This window comes from Anser cygnoides, chromosome 22 (genome assembly GCF_040182565.1).
Source record: "Anser cygnoides isolate HZ-2024a breed goose chromosome 22, Taihu_goose_T2T_genome, whole genome shotgun sequence".
Classification (NCBI taxonomy): domain Eukaryota; kingdom Metazoa; phylum Chordata; class Aves; order Anseriformes; family Anatidae; genus Anser; species Anser cygnoides.
This window is the reverse complement of record NC_089894.1, coordinates 3686039-3699362: the sequence shown is the minus strand read 5'-3', so window position 1 is coordinate 3699362 and position 13324 is coordinate 3686039. Positions and strand designations below refer to the sequence as shown.

General features: G+C 46.1%; 1 protein-coding gene across 4 annotated transcripts in view; it reads right to left on the bottom strand.

Moving 5' to 3' along the window:
- NSF (N-ethylmaleimide sensitive factor, vesicle fusing ATPase) overlaps positions 1–13324 on the bottom strand; it is a 77990-nt gene extending 64666 nt beyond the window's left edge. The window contains exons 1-2 of one of the 4 annotated variants that reach the window (XM_066981436.1): positions 13207–13324; positions 872–957 (exon numbers count right to left, since the gene is read on the bottom strand). In XM_066981436.1, coding sequence (XP_066837537.1) covers positions 872–957; positions 13207–13218 — 98 coding nt within the window. In that variant the 5' untranslated portion in view covers positions 13219–13324. Of the gene's footprint in view, positions 1–871; positions 958–1090; positions 1221–1572; positions 1694–10839; positions 10863–13206 lie in introns of those variants that run through there. The other 3 variants (XM_013201435.3, XM_066981437.1, XM_048047820.2) reach the window with 3 other exon arrangements.

The following is a 13324-nucleotide window of genomic DNA, read 5'->3' as shown; positions in this document are numbered from 1 at the left end:
CCCTTAGCAGAATTTATCTGGGCCAGGTATTTTACGCTAAAGCCCAAAGTATATCATTACCATTTGTTAAACATTGTTTCCCATTTTAAAAATCCAAGCCCTTTAGCCTCCTGCTATGTGTGATGCTCTCTCTTTCAGCTGATACTAATTACTTGTCTGCAATCTGCATACGGAAGTCCTTTAGAGAGCCACCTCGCTGCTGCAGCAAAGCAAGGGAACTGAGTATTTGAATTGGCTTCCTTCAATGCAAAGCCCTTCTGTACATTCCATGCTGAAAAATTAATGTGTTTTCTGTCTTTCTCAGAAAAGTAAAGCCCAGACTCAGCTTCTATCACTCACACAGACTTGTAATTAAAGTATCCAAATTGCTGTGCTCACGCTCTGGTTGCCTTGCCCTGTTGTTCTTGTGCATGCAAACCCCTAGAATAAGAGATGGTTTCTGCTGACGCTACTCTTCAGTACCCCAGTATGATGAGGAGTGAGAAGATGCCCCTAGTAACACAATTAAACGATAAAAATCTATTTGAAAATTACCCACTAGCTCAAATATTCTATGTAACAGCAACAACAGGAAAAAAAAAAAAGAAAAAAAGTTCAAAAAAGGTCTGAATTCCTTCACTAAGAAGTGTTTATAGTTACTTAAGCAGCTCCAGTTCCCAAGCTGGGAACACTTCACAGAAAATAACGTTTTTGAATATCTCCATTGCTGATGAGGCACATCCAAAGTTTTGTTTTCTAAAGGTACAGAACTTTTGTTAACTAACCTACTGTATTTACGTTCCCAAATGTGAAATTCCATTCCACCTCCACCCAAATTATGAAAACGATCCCTTTTTGATTAAAAGTTGAAAGAGCAACACTGCACACTTACTGTCCGGATGGGAAGTCCTTCTCATTCACCACAGCACAGTTTGTTAATGACAGCTCATCGGTGGGACACCTCGCTGCTTGCATAGACTACGAGAAAGAGAGGGAAGGGGGAAAAAAAAAAAGTAAATATCAACACTGTACTTTTCTCCTTTACTAAGGCAAGCGTCAAAGCTTCTGTAAACCCATAAAACACAAACTGGTCTCACAAGTACTAACGTACCGTGAGGGCACTGACAAGTTCCTCTTTCTCTTCATGGTTTCTCCAAATTCTTCTGATTGACAAAGAGGGTTGTAACCAAGACCTCTGCATTACAGTCTAGTATACCCGATATTTCAGGAAAAATACCTAAAAAATACCTAGGAGAAAGCCTGCAAGGTAAATGATGTTAACTTGCTAATGAACCCTGGTGTTCATGGAGCTTCCCTGAACCCTGCAGCCTGCCAGAAGGTAGCAAAGTGCTCCCTGGCAGATGTTTCTTGCCAGGTACCACCACCCTGGGGCTTTCTGAAAGCTGGTACGGCACAGCAGCTGCTGGCAGAGCCCTACAAGCCTGGGTAACCCCATCTCACGCTGCTGTGCTGGGTTAGAGGTGCACGACGTGGGGAAAAGAGGGCAGAATAAAGATGCTACTTTTCTGCTTCCCTCAGTTTGCTGTTACTCAGCAAACTAAAATCTGAGACCTCCACGCTGGATATACGCACCCAGTGCAGCACAGGTCATCGCCGGAAGACTGCAGGAAGGTTTAGTTCTCAGCCAGCTGCTCCCCAGCTCCACTGAATCTCCATAAAACTCCTCTACAAATGCATCAAGATGCAAATGATATTTCCTACTCTATAAGAAACATTACAGATCAGTAATAAATAGAAGAAAAGTTAGGCTGCCAGCTCCAGCCTATCGCTACTTAAATATCATTGCAACCAATTTTGTGGGGGTGTCTTCCCCCCAGCCTTTTTTGTTTAAGTCAAAGGAGCAATCCTATTTCAAGAGACTATGTTCAGCTTTTTCCTCTACTTTTACAAGGGGATCGGCAGCTAAAATAACCTGATAGCCAATACTTTGCTGCCCCATCCCAAGAAAGCACCTCGGCAGGGTGGCTGAGGAGCACCAAAGAGAAACATCACTCCCTTCCTACATCCCCAGCCCCATTTGCTTCCACAGAATTATCCCAGAGAACAATAGCTGAAAGATCAAAATTGGGCTCAAAATGCTTCTAGAAATAGAGGAAACAATGGAAAGGGTGAGGTCCCTATTGCTAGCTACAGACTGAAATTTTTAATTCAGAGCAAATCTAAATTTGACTGCCCAGGATGTCTTTTTTTTTTTTTTTTTTAATTAGAGTCAAAGCCCAACTATTTGTCAAACAGAAATTTGCAGCCAGGGCAACAGAAACCATTTGCCTGTGACAGTTTACTGCTAAGGGCAATCTGAAATGGGTTTTCTCTCGAGACACCCTTAAATCCACACACACGTGCCTCGATGATTCCCCACGCATTGCCATCCCGCTCAGCCTTCACCCCCGCAGCCCTCTGAGCCATTTGAGAACCAAATCACAGAAAATTCTTCTCCACGTGTATTGGAGCAAGCGTACCCTGTAACAGATCAGCTTTTTATGTAACAATGCAACTCTTCTAGAGTATTTGCTATTTAGATATGAATTAATTCATTATTTTACTGAGTAATGCCTAGTTGCCCTTGACATATGTGACAACAGAAAATAAATCTGTTTCCAGCCTTGAAATCATTTTATCTACCAGAATGTGAAGTGTAGTAAGACATTTTAATTAAATACTCTTGTAATAAAAAATCGTGGATATCGGCGGACTTCTGAAATAGACACCCTGCCTGTTAAGGCTCGTCACCTGAAAAAGCATTCACCGCTTTATCAGTTCACCTTTCATTTGTGAGGGGACTATTTTCTGAAGAGCATGCCCTGATAAATGCATTAGGTAGGATATTTCTGGCGAAAACCATCCAGAGAGCTCCTGGATTAAGCCTTTTTACAGCACTAGTCCTCAAACGCGTTTTTAATCCTCGCTGACAAACTGCTTCCTACACGAACCGCGAGCGCCTGGCAGAGCTGCCACTCCTCTGCGTTATTTCTGTCCGCCTCTGGGAACGTGCAAGCTTTGCTTTAAGGACCTGCATAAATATAATGGAATGCATTTCAAATTCAGCACCAAGCGTTCCCTTCCCCGGCTCTACAACATGATAGATGTGTGGCAAACCCTACTTTCTTCTGCAGCAGTACCAGCACGGCCCATGCCAGCCATCCCAGCGCCCGCCCCGTTCAGTGCCTCCTCCTGCGCTCGGCACAAGCCTGTTTCTCCCTTAACACTGACCAACACCTCCCGCTGTACCTAGCAGCTTCGCTGTGCCCCCAGCTCCGCAGTCCGTACCCTCCACAAGCTACAAAACGATTTCAGAAAACTTCAATATGCTATTGACACGCAAGCGTTTTCAGCACCACGCAGCTCGCGCAAGAAAAGGATGTCGCTCAACCGAAGCAGGTTTTCCTGAATGTCCAAGAGACAATTTGAGGAAATCCGGCCACATAGAAGACAACTAAACCGAAAAACACCTAGAGAGGACGGAGGAACAAACAGTTCCAGAGGCCTCCTCTTATCTCCCCACTCACATCCCCAGCACCACTGTTACAGGGGCTCTTGTCTGTCTGTCCGGCAATTGAGCAAGGACGCGGGCACAGGCAGCTCCTGCATATGTTTTAAGGCATCAAGGCACAAGTCCAGGGCATTACAGGAGCTGCTGGAGCCCAGCGGGCTGCCCTGTGCTACAGTGACAGTGCTGTCAGGGAACACTTGCAGCTCTCGCAGTTTGGGTGCCCCCAGCACAAACTGAAGACCGTGCCTTTCCCCAGCACCGCCCAGCAGCAAACACAGGGAGCAAAATCCCTGCAAGTATATTTAAAAAACCATCAGGTATATTTACACAAGCTCTTTGTAAGCTAGTTAGTAGGTTACTGCTAGGAACTAGTCAAGACAACACGAATCCCAGTTGCAGCAAGGCACCAGAGCTGATCTTGCAGCTGACAGCAAATGGCACCTGCTGCACTCCGTGGCTGTCACCTCTGGCTTGAAGGTGACCCACATACATCTTCCCAGGTCCCGTGCCCACAACAGACACTTATCAGGCTTAAAGGAGCAAGAGAAGTCTTCTCCGCCTCCAGCTGCTGCTCTGATTTATCCCGGGAGAGGACTCCAAGGACAGGGAAGCTCTGTGGAGGTGACTCCAGCTCGAGGCAGTGCCTCCTTCCTGAAGCATCCTCAGCAGGAGGCATCCATCACCCCCTACAGTACTGCGGTACCGGTCACCAAACCGTGCCTATGCAGAGCTCTACTCCAACAACCCTCCTGTTTGCCAAGAGAAAAATGTGACTGCAAGACGCACTGATAAATCTTATGCTGAAAGACAGACACGAAGGACCTCACCCTTGGATTTATGACACAGCAGCAATGTTGCCTCTATTCCTCTGCCACTGAGCTGATGCTAACCACAAAGATACAGCACCAGCAGGCTCAATGACCTTACTTTTACAGAGTAAAACTTACTCCCAAAGAACAAATAGCTTCCTAACCGAAGCAAATATCACAATGTCTGATCTTTCAGAGACTAGTCTTCAAAGCTGCATGGATTGCAGTGTTCCTCAAGTAAAACATGACACTGAGCTGTCCTTGTGTTTTGGGAGAGCTCAGCCCAGAAAGCAACGCGAAGTTATTTGGGTATTTTCATACACAGATAAAAATGCCTCTTCTCATCCTGAATTGCAAGACTAGCATCCTAAGCAAAAACAAAGCACTGCACTCACTGGGAAAGAGAATGAATAAGATCTCTGGAATATTACAGAAGAGTAGCATGGGTGAGCACAGAGTACAAAAAATACGGTTAATATTTGTGAATTGTTAAGGCTGATAGAGGAAGCTAAAGAAAAACATGTGTCCCATTACTCAGACCCCACAGGAGGTAAGTGGGCGGTACATAATGGCAGCGCACCACTACCTGTCAGTTGTTACCGAATAAAAGAGCGAAAACGTTAAATGCTAAGGCAAGGATGCTCTTCACTTGAAACAGCTTAACTCATTTAATGTTCTAATCCTAACCAGGGGATTATGAAACAGCTTCTGAAGCTGAGGCAGGTTCTGCTCTCTGCACTGCTTCTGCACTATTTGTTTACACGACAAATATCATTAAAGCACTGTATGTTTAAAATCTTTTGTGGAAAATGTATGCACGGCGAGGTCTGCACGTATATCTGTGTACATACACATCGTATCCGCCACGCAGATGTTGGCAAACAAGTGCTAGGCAATGTCAAACGGCTCTGAGTAATAGAAACTGAAGTTTCCTCTTCATCTGTGTACCAATGGGGGTTGCCCGTTCCAAAAAGCTCTCCTGTGCCAGCTCTTAGGTGCCAAAGTACCTTCAGGCCTCCAGTCTAGAGCAGAGGCATGGACGAAGAAAGCCGAGCGCCCGCTTACCAGGGCAGAAGCAGGTGCACTCCTGCCTGCTGGCTGCGTGGGACCACAGCTGACTCAGGCAGAGGGGCTGGAAGCGAAACGCTCACTCACCACTGCAAATAAAATCTCTTTGTTGAATATCGAAAGGGAGACTTATGATACTAAAGGAGCTCTGAAGAAAAACAAGAGAACCGAGATGCTGCAACGTAAAAACCTACAGCAATATTCAAGACTCCATTCCTGAGGGAAAGCAGGTGTGCATGAAGCATCGCCCAGTGCAGTTTGTATCAGAAGATCCAACACATCAAGTGGCAACGGAATCCAAGGAAAGAAAACAACAAAGCAATGAACATTAAAATTGCAAACAGCAGGAGCCTGCTGCACGCAGATGACGAGCACCAGCACTAGCACGCAGAAAGATGAGCTGAGGCAGAGCTGGGTCAGCGACAGCCTGGGAGAAGGAGCCAAATTAAGCTCTTCCAGCACAGAAGGCCTGAAGAGGATTATAACTACTTTCTCTCTAAACACACACGTATCATAGAGCTAAATAACAGAGAGGAAAAATGACTCTATCCTAAAGGACAGAAGAAATAGGTATAAGCTGATACCAACGCTATCACTGCTAACAACTAGCAGTTAAGAAAGGGTTCAACCAGCAGAGGAAGGCAGCACTGTAATAGCCTATAGTGGGAAGCAGTACAGACAAAACTAAAATTATGTGAAAACTATGAAAGGGATGGCAATGCGATGCCTACAACAGAGAATACACTCAGCAACGGATGCCGTAAATGCTGCGTTTCTAAAATTAAAAATAATTAAAAAAAAAAACTCTGAAGGAGCTAATAACAAGTTGAAGGTTTTTTCTGGACATCTGAAAAAATCCTCTGACAAAGCTCCCAGAGTTCTGCAGCCCTGCTTGCACAAGGAGAGATCAAACACCTACAAATGACCGTTTGGAAAGAGTCACCCTGGCAAGCCAGTTTCCTTTTCTGATCTACAGCCGCGCAAAGAGCCCTGCAGCGCCCGGCGGGTTACGCACGGGGTCCCCCAGGACAAGCAGCCCTGAGGCTGCTCAGCACCGTCCTTCCCATCTGCTCCTTGTGACCGCTAGGTTAGTTGGCTGGAAGCTTTTGTTCTGATCTGGAAGGAGCTGCATTCTCTCTCTGCGACAAGCTCATAAACACCAATCTTCTCCTATTAAAAGAGGAATGATTGCATTAGGGGGGCAGCAATACAGACGCCGACGAGCCTCCGCTGTATACATGACACACACATTTCCATTTGCTTCATCTAACAGCAGACACCTGCTTCCCTCACGGGCCTGCGCGGCAATACAGAAATTACTTCCATCTTAACACGCGAAAGCCATTTTATTAGCACAGAGGCACCTATCTTAGCAATTAGGGGATTTTTTTTTTTAGTAGGGTGGTGACTTCTGCTTACTTTTTGTTTGCAAAGTTTACAGCCAGGTGAGGTCAGTTCTGCAGGGAGTTTCGTTACTCCGGTGCTATTTCATTGGGTGCAGTTAAGAACCTGCATGTAGCTTTGGGGATCTGGCTGTACTACTGCCAGTACTTTGCAACGTTATCAAAAACAGAAATTATACTTCCAAGACTAAAAGGCTTGCCTGGTCAAAAGGCACATGAGAAACAAGTGTGCTAAAGGAGAACTACAAGCTACCAGTATAGTGTCTATAATCTAATTAAAGAGGTTGTTCTGCCCAGCAAAGATGTCCTTCTCCGTATCAGTTCTTCACAGTATTATCAGAAAAGTGTTATCAGAAAATGTATCTGTACCCGTGCTGCTCTGCCATATAATCAGAAAGCTGTTCCCTGAGTGTGAAAACACCAGCTCCACTTTCCAATTAAGAAATAATGACCCAGAATACCTGCATTTGTAATTAACACCTCCATTTTTGGAGTTGATGTTGCCTCACATTTCTTCCAAGAGCCAAGCAATCAACTATTTAATTACAGGGAATTGCTACTTGTCGTGTTTCATCTAAACCTCTTTGAAAAATCCTTAAAAGAATGAAACTTTGCGCACCCACAAGATATTAGCCTGGGATGCAAGTCAGAGGACTCTGATAGACTAGCTGGGAAGACACCTACTGGATGCAAATTCCTTCCATTTATTTAGAAAAATTACTCAATGGCAACAAAGACAAGACTAAAAATATTCTCTTGAACTTGGAATTTGCCCTGTGACAGCCTGAGATGCTGCCATCCCTTGCCTATTTCCAACTCAGCCCATCAGTGACGGGCTGTATCCGGCACTGACAACTGTACCAAGTGCTCCCCAATTACAGGCAGCTCATTTCTACAGAAAAAGCAAGTAACTTCACACAACTTCAGGGCATAACTTACTCCAGATTTTTTCTGACAGAAGGTCACTGCCTTATTGTGGCCCAGGAGACGCCAGAAACGGGTTCTATCTTTTTCTGCTGCAAATACTTAACCCTTCTGAACTACCTGCCCTACATACATACGGAAGAGCACGCCAGCACTGGAACAGGGCACGAGAGTGCAAGAAGAGCGATATATTCAGCCTTGATTTAACAAGCAGTCGTACCAGTTGGCTCCAACCCCCAGTAACAGGATCCTGTGCTGAAGGCTTTTCTATTAACCGTAGCAGCAGTGTTCCTTGCTTGAATTTCTCTGTTCACAGATCTCCTCCAACACAACTCTCCAACTCCTGAAAGTCAAGAAACTTGTGGAAACGGCCAGTAAGGAAAACTAGTCACAAAATCAGGTCTCTGCCAGAGAACAGCCTGGATTTGAGACAACATCCTGACGGCTATGCCTGGCAAATGGCTGCATCACATAGAGACCACGCTCTGGCCCCGGTCTCTCCAAAATATTTCAGTTACTACCTTGTCACTATCTGTCACAGCGTTCAGGGGTCAGCTAACAGTCACTGCATCAGCTCTTCCTAAAGCTTGTCCCCTCAGAGTGCCTTTGGCCAGTAGCCACCAACTCCCATCTGGATCAGAAAAAGACGAAGACCTACCATAAAAAGCTATATTTTAGTTTTCAGACTTCTAGTACATTTTCACATAAAAAATGAATCAACAAAAAATTTATTCCACTGAAAACCATGTCCTGCCTGGCAGGCGATTTAGCAGAATGTAACCACGACTATTTTCCAAGGAATGCTTTTCTGGGGACTTAAGCAGAGCCGATGTTATGACAGTTATGAGCTTTCTCCAAATTTACAGCTAGGGCATCTCCCAGACCACAGGGTCCTCTCCTGAACAACCTCTGTGCTCTGAGAACCAAGGATAGGCAGAGAGAAGATCTTGTTATGGAAAAGAGAGCAACATTTAAGAAACTCACACTTAAAGGGAAACACAAAAGGATTTTTTGATTTTTTCAAGATTTTTTTCAACTCCTTGGCTACAGATGGCAAATTCTGGCCTGCCTTAGCAAGAAAAGAAGTAGCATACCAACATCTCCAAAAGCAGAGGATGAGAGGCCACACTGACACCTCCCTGTTGCATTGTCTTACTCAGTATAAGCTTGGGGACACAGTTTCTACAACACTAAGCCACACAACAGATTAAAGGTAATCAGAGATGACAAGGTCAGATATCCCACGGCCGCAATCATTCGTGTGGTCTCACAGCTGGCAGATTTTTATTCCAAATAATCTAGCATGGGTTTTCATAAACCAGCAGTCCTGTAAGAAGCACACAATTGTATTTGCGATGAGTTCACAAGACAAGTACACAGCTGCAGAAGAGGTCTAAACCATTCAGATTTAGTTTTCTTCCATTCCCCTAAAACACTGCTAGAAAAAAAAACAAGTTCTTTACACTATGCTTTTTAGTATTTCCAAAAGTGTAAGTGATGACAGAAGAACGAGTACCACACTAAGAAAGAACCAAGCTGATTCACAAATGTTTCTTATGTTGCCTAATGACACCTGCACCTATGAAGTGAGGTTCCATATGTTAGCAGAAGAGGTAAGAAATCAGAATTTATAGCTTTAATAAACATGAAACCTACCTTCGTTATTTCAAAGCTTCTACGAAACTACCCAACCTAAAACTGTCCTTTGAGTGCAAGGAGTACAAGAGAGCACGCGTTAGTCCAGCAATGTCTCCAGCGTCACGTTACACCGAGGGGTACAGCCTGTCCCTCGCTGCCAATCCCACAACTGCTGTATTTTCTCAATTTGACAGTCGATTTCAACAGATATCTGCAATGCATCTTCTGCTCAAATCACACGCTCGTCTAGAGAGGTTATGATACAGTTCTGCAAGATAAACTAAAGGCTACGATTAACTGAATGAAACCAAAATCATCTCCAACCAAATACAGATAGAAATTTCTTCTGAGAGGCAAACAGGCTAGCGTCTCCTACCACTGTGCCAACGGGAATACCATGTGATGCTTAATTCACATATATGAGTCCCAAACAGCAAATAAAAAAAAAACGAAGATTGGGTTACACAAGTTGCAGCTATCACAGAACTGTAATAATCCTTCACAAAACACACACCAGTCTCTGGTGGGGATCATCACCAACTTCCACTCTACCAAGTCGACATTCAGCATGCATGACTCTGAAGGAAGACCTCTTGCCAGCTTGTAAGGGTAGAACTGCAGCCATGTAATCCTGCTTCATCCCCTACACCACTCATCTACATAGCTCCTCAATGTGGTGCAGATACGAGCAGAAACACAGCTCGTTCTGGATCAGCAGCTTGACACTGGCTGGAATAAGGCTGAGAAGTCTCTAAACGCGCCACATGCTAAGAAATCATCCGGCCTTTCTACTTTCCTTTGAGAAGTAATTCCTAACGAGGTGCACGTCAACGACCTACAGCACCAGCCATCTTCCAGAGGCCCAGTCTCAGTGCAAGGGAAGCGGAACTGACCACGGATGCAGCCAGACAGCTTTATGCGTTCCCTCCTCTCTCGCAGACACTGACCGACGTCCTCGCAAGCTCAAGGGGCTGCCTGCGTACCTCGTGACTGCATGCAGAGATAGAGGACAAATTGGAACAGAAGCAGCCATTATTTCTAATCAGCATAAACTATTTTTCCTGTAAGCTTCCATCGCCATTAACCACTGTATCCGCCTTGCAACTGAGGAAAGGCAGTGCAATTAAGGGAGTAGAGGAATATACCTGAAACAGCACTGGGCATTAATAATATTTGGCCTATCATTTGTATCCATTATTTAAAATGTTAACAGACGATTTTGTCTCTCTTCTACCTCAGGAAAGCCATTCATTTCTCTCTATAAAAGTATGCATACACAAGTCAAATCACGTGAGTCTAATAAAATAGACTAAGCTCTAGGTTGCGTTGCAGGACATTTTTTCAGGCCACAAGTACTCACTGAAGCTTTCTCTATGCGTTCTCCAGGTTTAAGCACTTTTTAAAAATGTTGACAACAGAACAGCATCAGTGTTCCAGCATCAGACTCACCTGCTGTATCTAGAGATATCACACACCTCCATCCTCCTACCCACTGTTCCTTACTTACATAGACAAGGATCACAACAGGTCCAATGTCACATCCGAAACGTATGCTGTTGCTTGCTCATCTGACCTCTGCATCATTTTTCGAGCTGCTGCTATCCCACATGCAAGCTGGAGGGAGCAGACAGCTTGTTTATTAATTTACATTAACAGCATTCACCATAGTGCAAGATTGGACCAGGCTCAGAAAATGCTATGAAACACTTTGCTTAAGAACACTCTTCACGGCATTAAATAATCTGATGATTCGGCAACAATTATATTTATAGATAATTCATGAAAATACGGAATAGCAAGAGGCTTCCTGGTAACCCAAAGGAAGTATCACCCTCTTGAACTGCCAGATTACATGACAATGAAGCTCCAACCTTTCTCCTAAATCTGCATAAATCCCCCCTTTTCTCCACAACACAGCCAAGTTAGCCAAATAAAGCAGGTTTTTTCAGGTTCTTGCGGGCACAAAACACAGAAATAGCTCACAGCAGCAGGAAAAGTTGGGGTCGACCCCTCTCCTTACTCCCCACAACCTCAGTCACCACCACTCAGACCATTCATGAAGCCTTTCCAGCACACCAGGGCAACTGAAAACTAACTCAGTGAACTATGTGAATGGTTCTCTGTGAACTCAGCATGCCAGGGTACCCAGCGAGCAGGGATAAGACAAGACGGCAGCAGGCAGATTAGCTTAGGCTATAAGGAGTATCACAACAGTATCGTTCGTTATGGCTAAAATGATCTTACAACAGATGAAAGCACTGGGCTCCTGATTTTGGCACGACAAGAAAACTGAAAAACGCTAGTCAAACAAAACACAGATTCCTCCTGGATTAGCTGGTGGGATCACTGCAGCAAATATTGGGGTGACGAAGAAAGATGGAAGGAAGAAAGTGCGACCACAGATCTGGAGCAAGGACAGAAGAAAAGCTCTTCATAATAGAAAGGCTGCATAAAACGATTTTTTTTTTTCTCAATTAACAGCAGCATTTTTGAGGTGGCACTCCAGCAAATCTGCTCACCTGTGACGCATAGCTTATCACTGGGCCAAATTTTTCCCCACTGCTCTACACCACACCACTGCACCATCTGCTGTTGCTTCCACCAGACAAAAACACCATAGAAAAAAAACTACCAGAAAACCTATTCCCCAAGATCTCAATCAATGAGATTGTTGGGTCAAGACAGAAGATTTCAGCCTGAAGCAGGCAGTAACGAGAAATGTGACTTTCACGAGCTGGCGTCCAGCAGAGGATGACTGAGCTCACGGCACAGAGCTGAGCAACCTTAACTGCGGCTTGCAGCTCTTGGAGCTTGGACCTGAAAACAGAGGGGATATACCAGGCAATACGAGAGTGATTTAACAGACACAACTGTCCTTTTACGTTTTAAGGCCTTTTTGACCGCTTGCTAATTTTACCTAAGCAGTCACCAACAATTTTTTTTTATTATTATTTTTAACAAGCGCGCAGTAAAACCCTGCACAAACCTTAAGGGGTGTTTTAACACAACACAGCTTGGACCCACGTCACGGGATGGTGCTTGGCCAGTGTCCACAGGCCAGAGGAGTCAGTAGGGTCACAGAAAACCCGCCCCATATCCCACCAGGGCCTCAGAGCACTCTGGGGGGACCCAACAATCCCACCCCACAACCAGGAAAAGGATCACCTGGGGCACCCCAAAAACCTTTCCCTGCTCCCCACAGTGCTAGAGGGCCACTATAACCTCACAGCATCCTCAGGGAACCCTAAAGCCCCTTCCAAACACCAAAGTACCACTGCGGCTTCCCAGAACTCTTAGGGGACCCAATGATCCTGCCCCACACCCCATATGGTGCGGGCACATCCCAGCCTCACAGTGCTCCTAAAGGAGCCCTAGAACCTCACCCACAGCACCGAGGGATCACCAGAGCTTCACAGCACCCTCAGGAGACCCTAAGACGCCCCCCTGCTCCCCCACAGGAACCCCACGGCACCCCTGAGGGATCCTAAATCCTATCCCACACCCCAAAGGGAGAGTGGTCACCAGACTTCACAGCACCCCTGAGGGAACCCCCTCGTCAAGGGGTCGCCACGGCCTCACAGCACCCCTGGAGGACCTCAAAGCACCCCTGGAGGACCCCACGGCCCTACCCCACAGCCAGAGAGCCCCCCCACAGCCTCACCGCACCCTCAGGGCGCCCCAAAACCCCAATACACGAGGAGAGCGATCACCACGTCCTCACAGCACCCCCACCCCGCTCAGCAACTGCCCTGCGAGAAAGCACCCCCCTCAAAAGCCGCTCGTAGAGGAGAAAAGCGACCCGAAGGGGCCGCACCGAAGGCGGGAAGGAGCCGCGTCCCCCCCCCCCCCCCCCCCTTCTCCTCCCCTCACTCACCCGCCCCGCCATCTTGTCGCTGCGCTCAGCCCGCAGCGCCGCCTCTCAGCCGCTCCGCAGCGCCGGGCCCGCCCCGGAGCCGCCATGGGGCGGCGCAGCGCAGGCGCCGGGGCCCGGC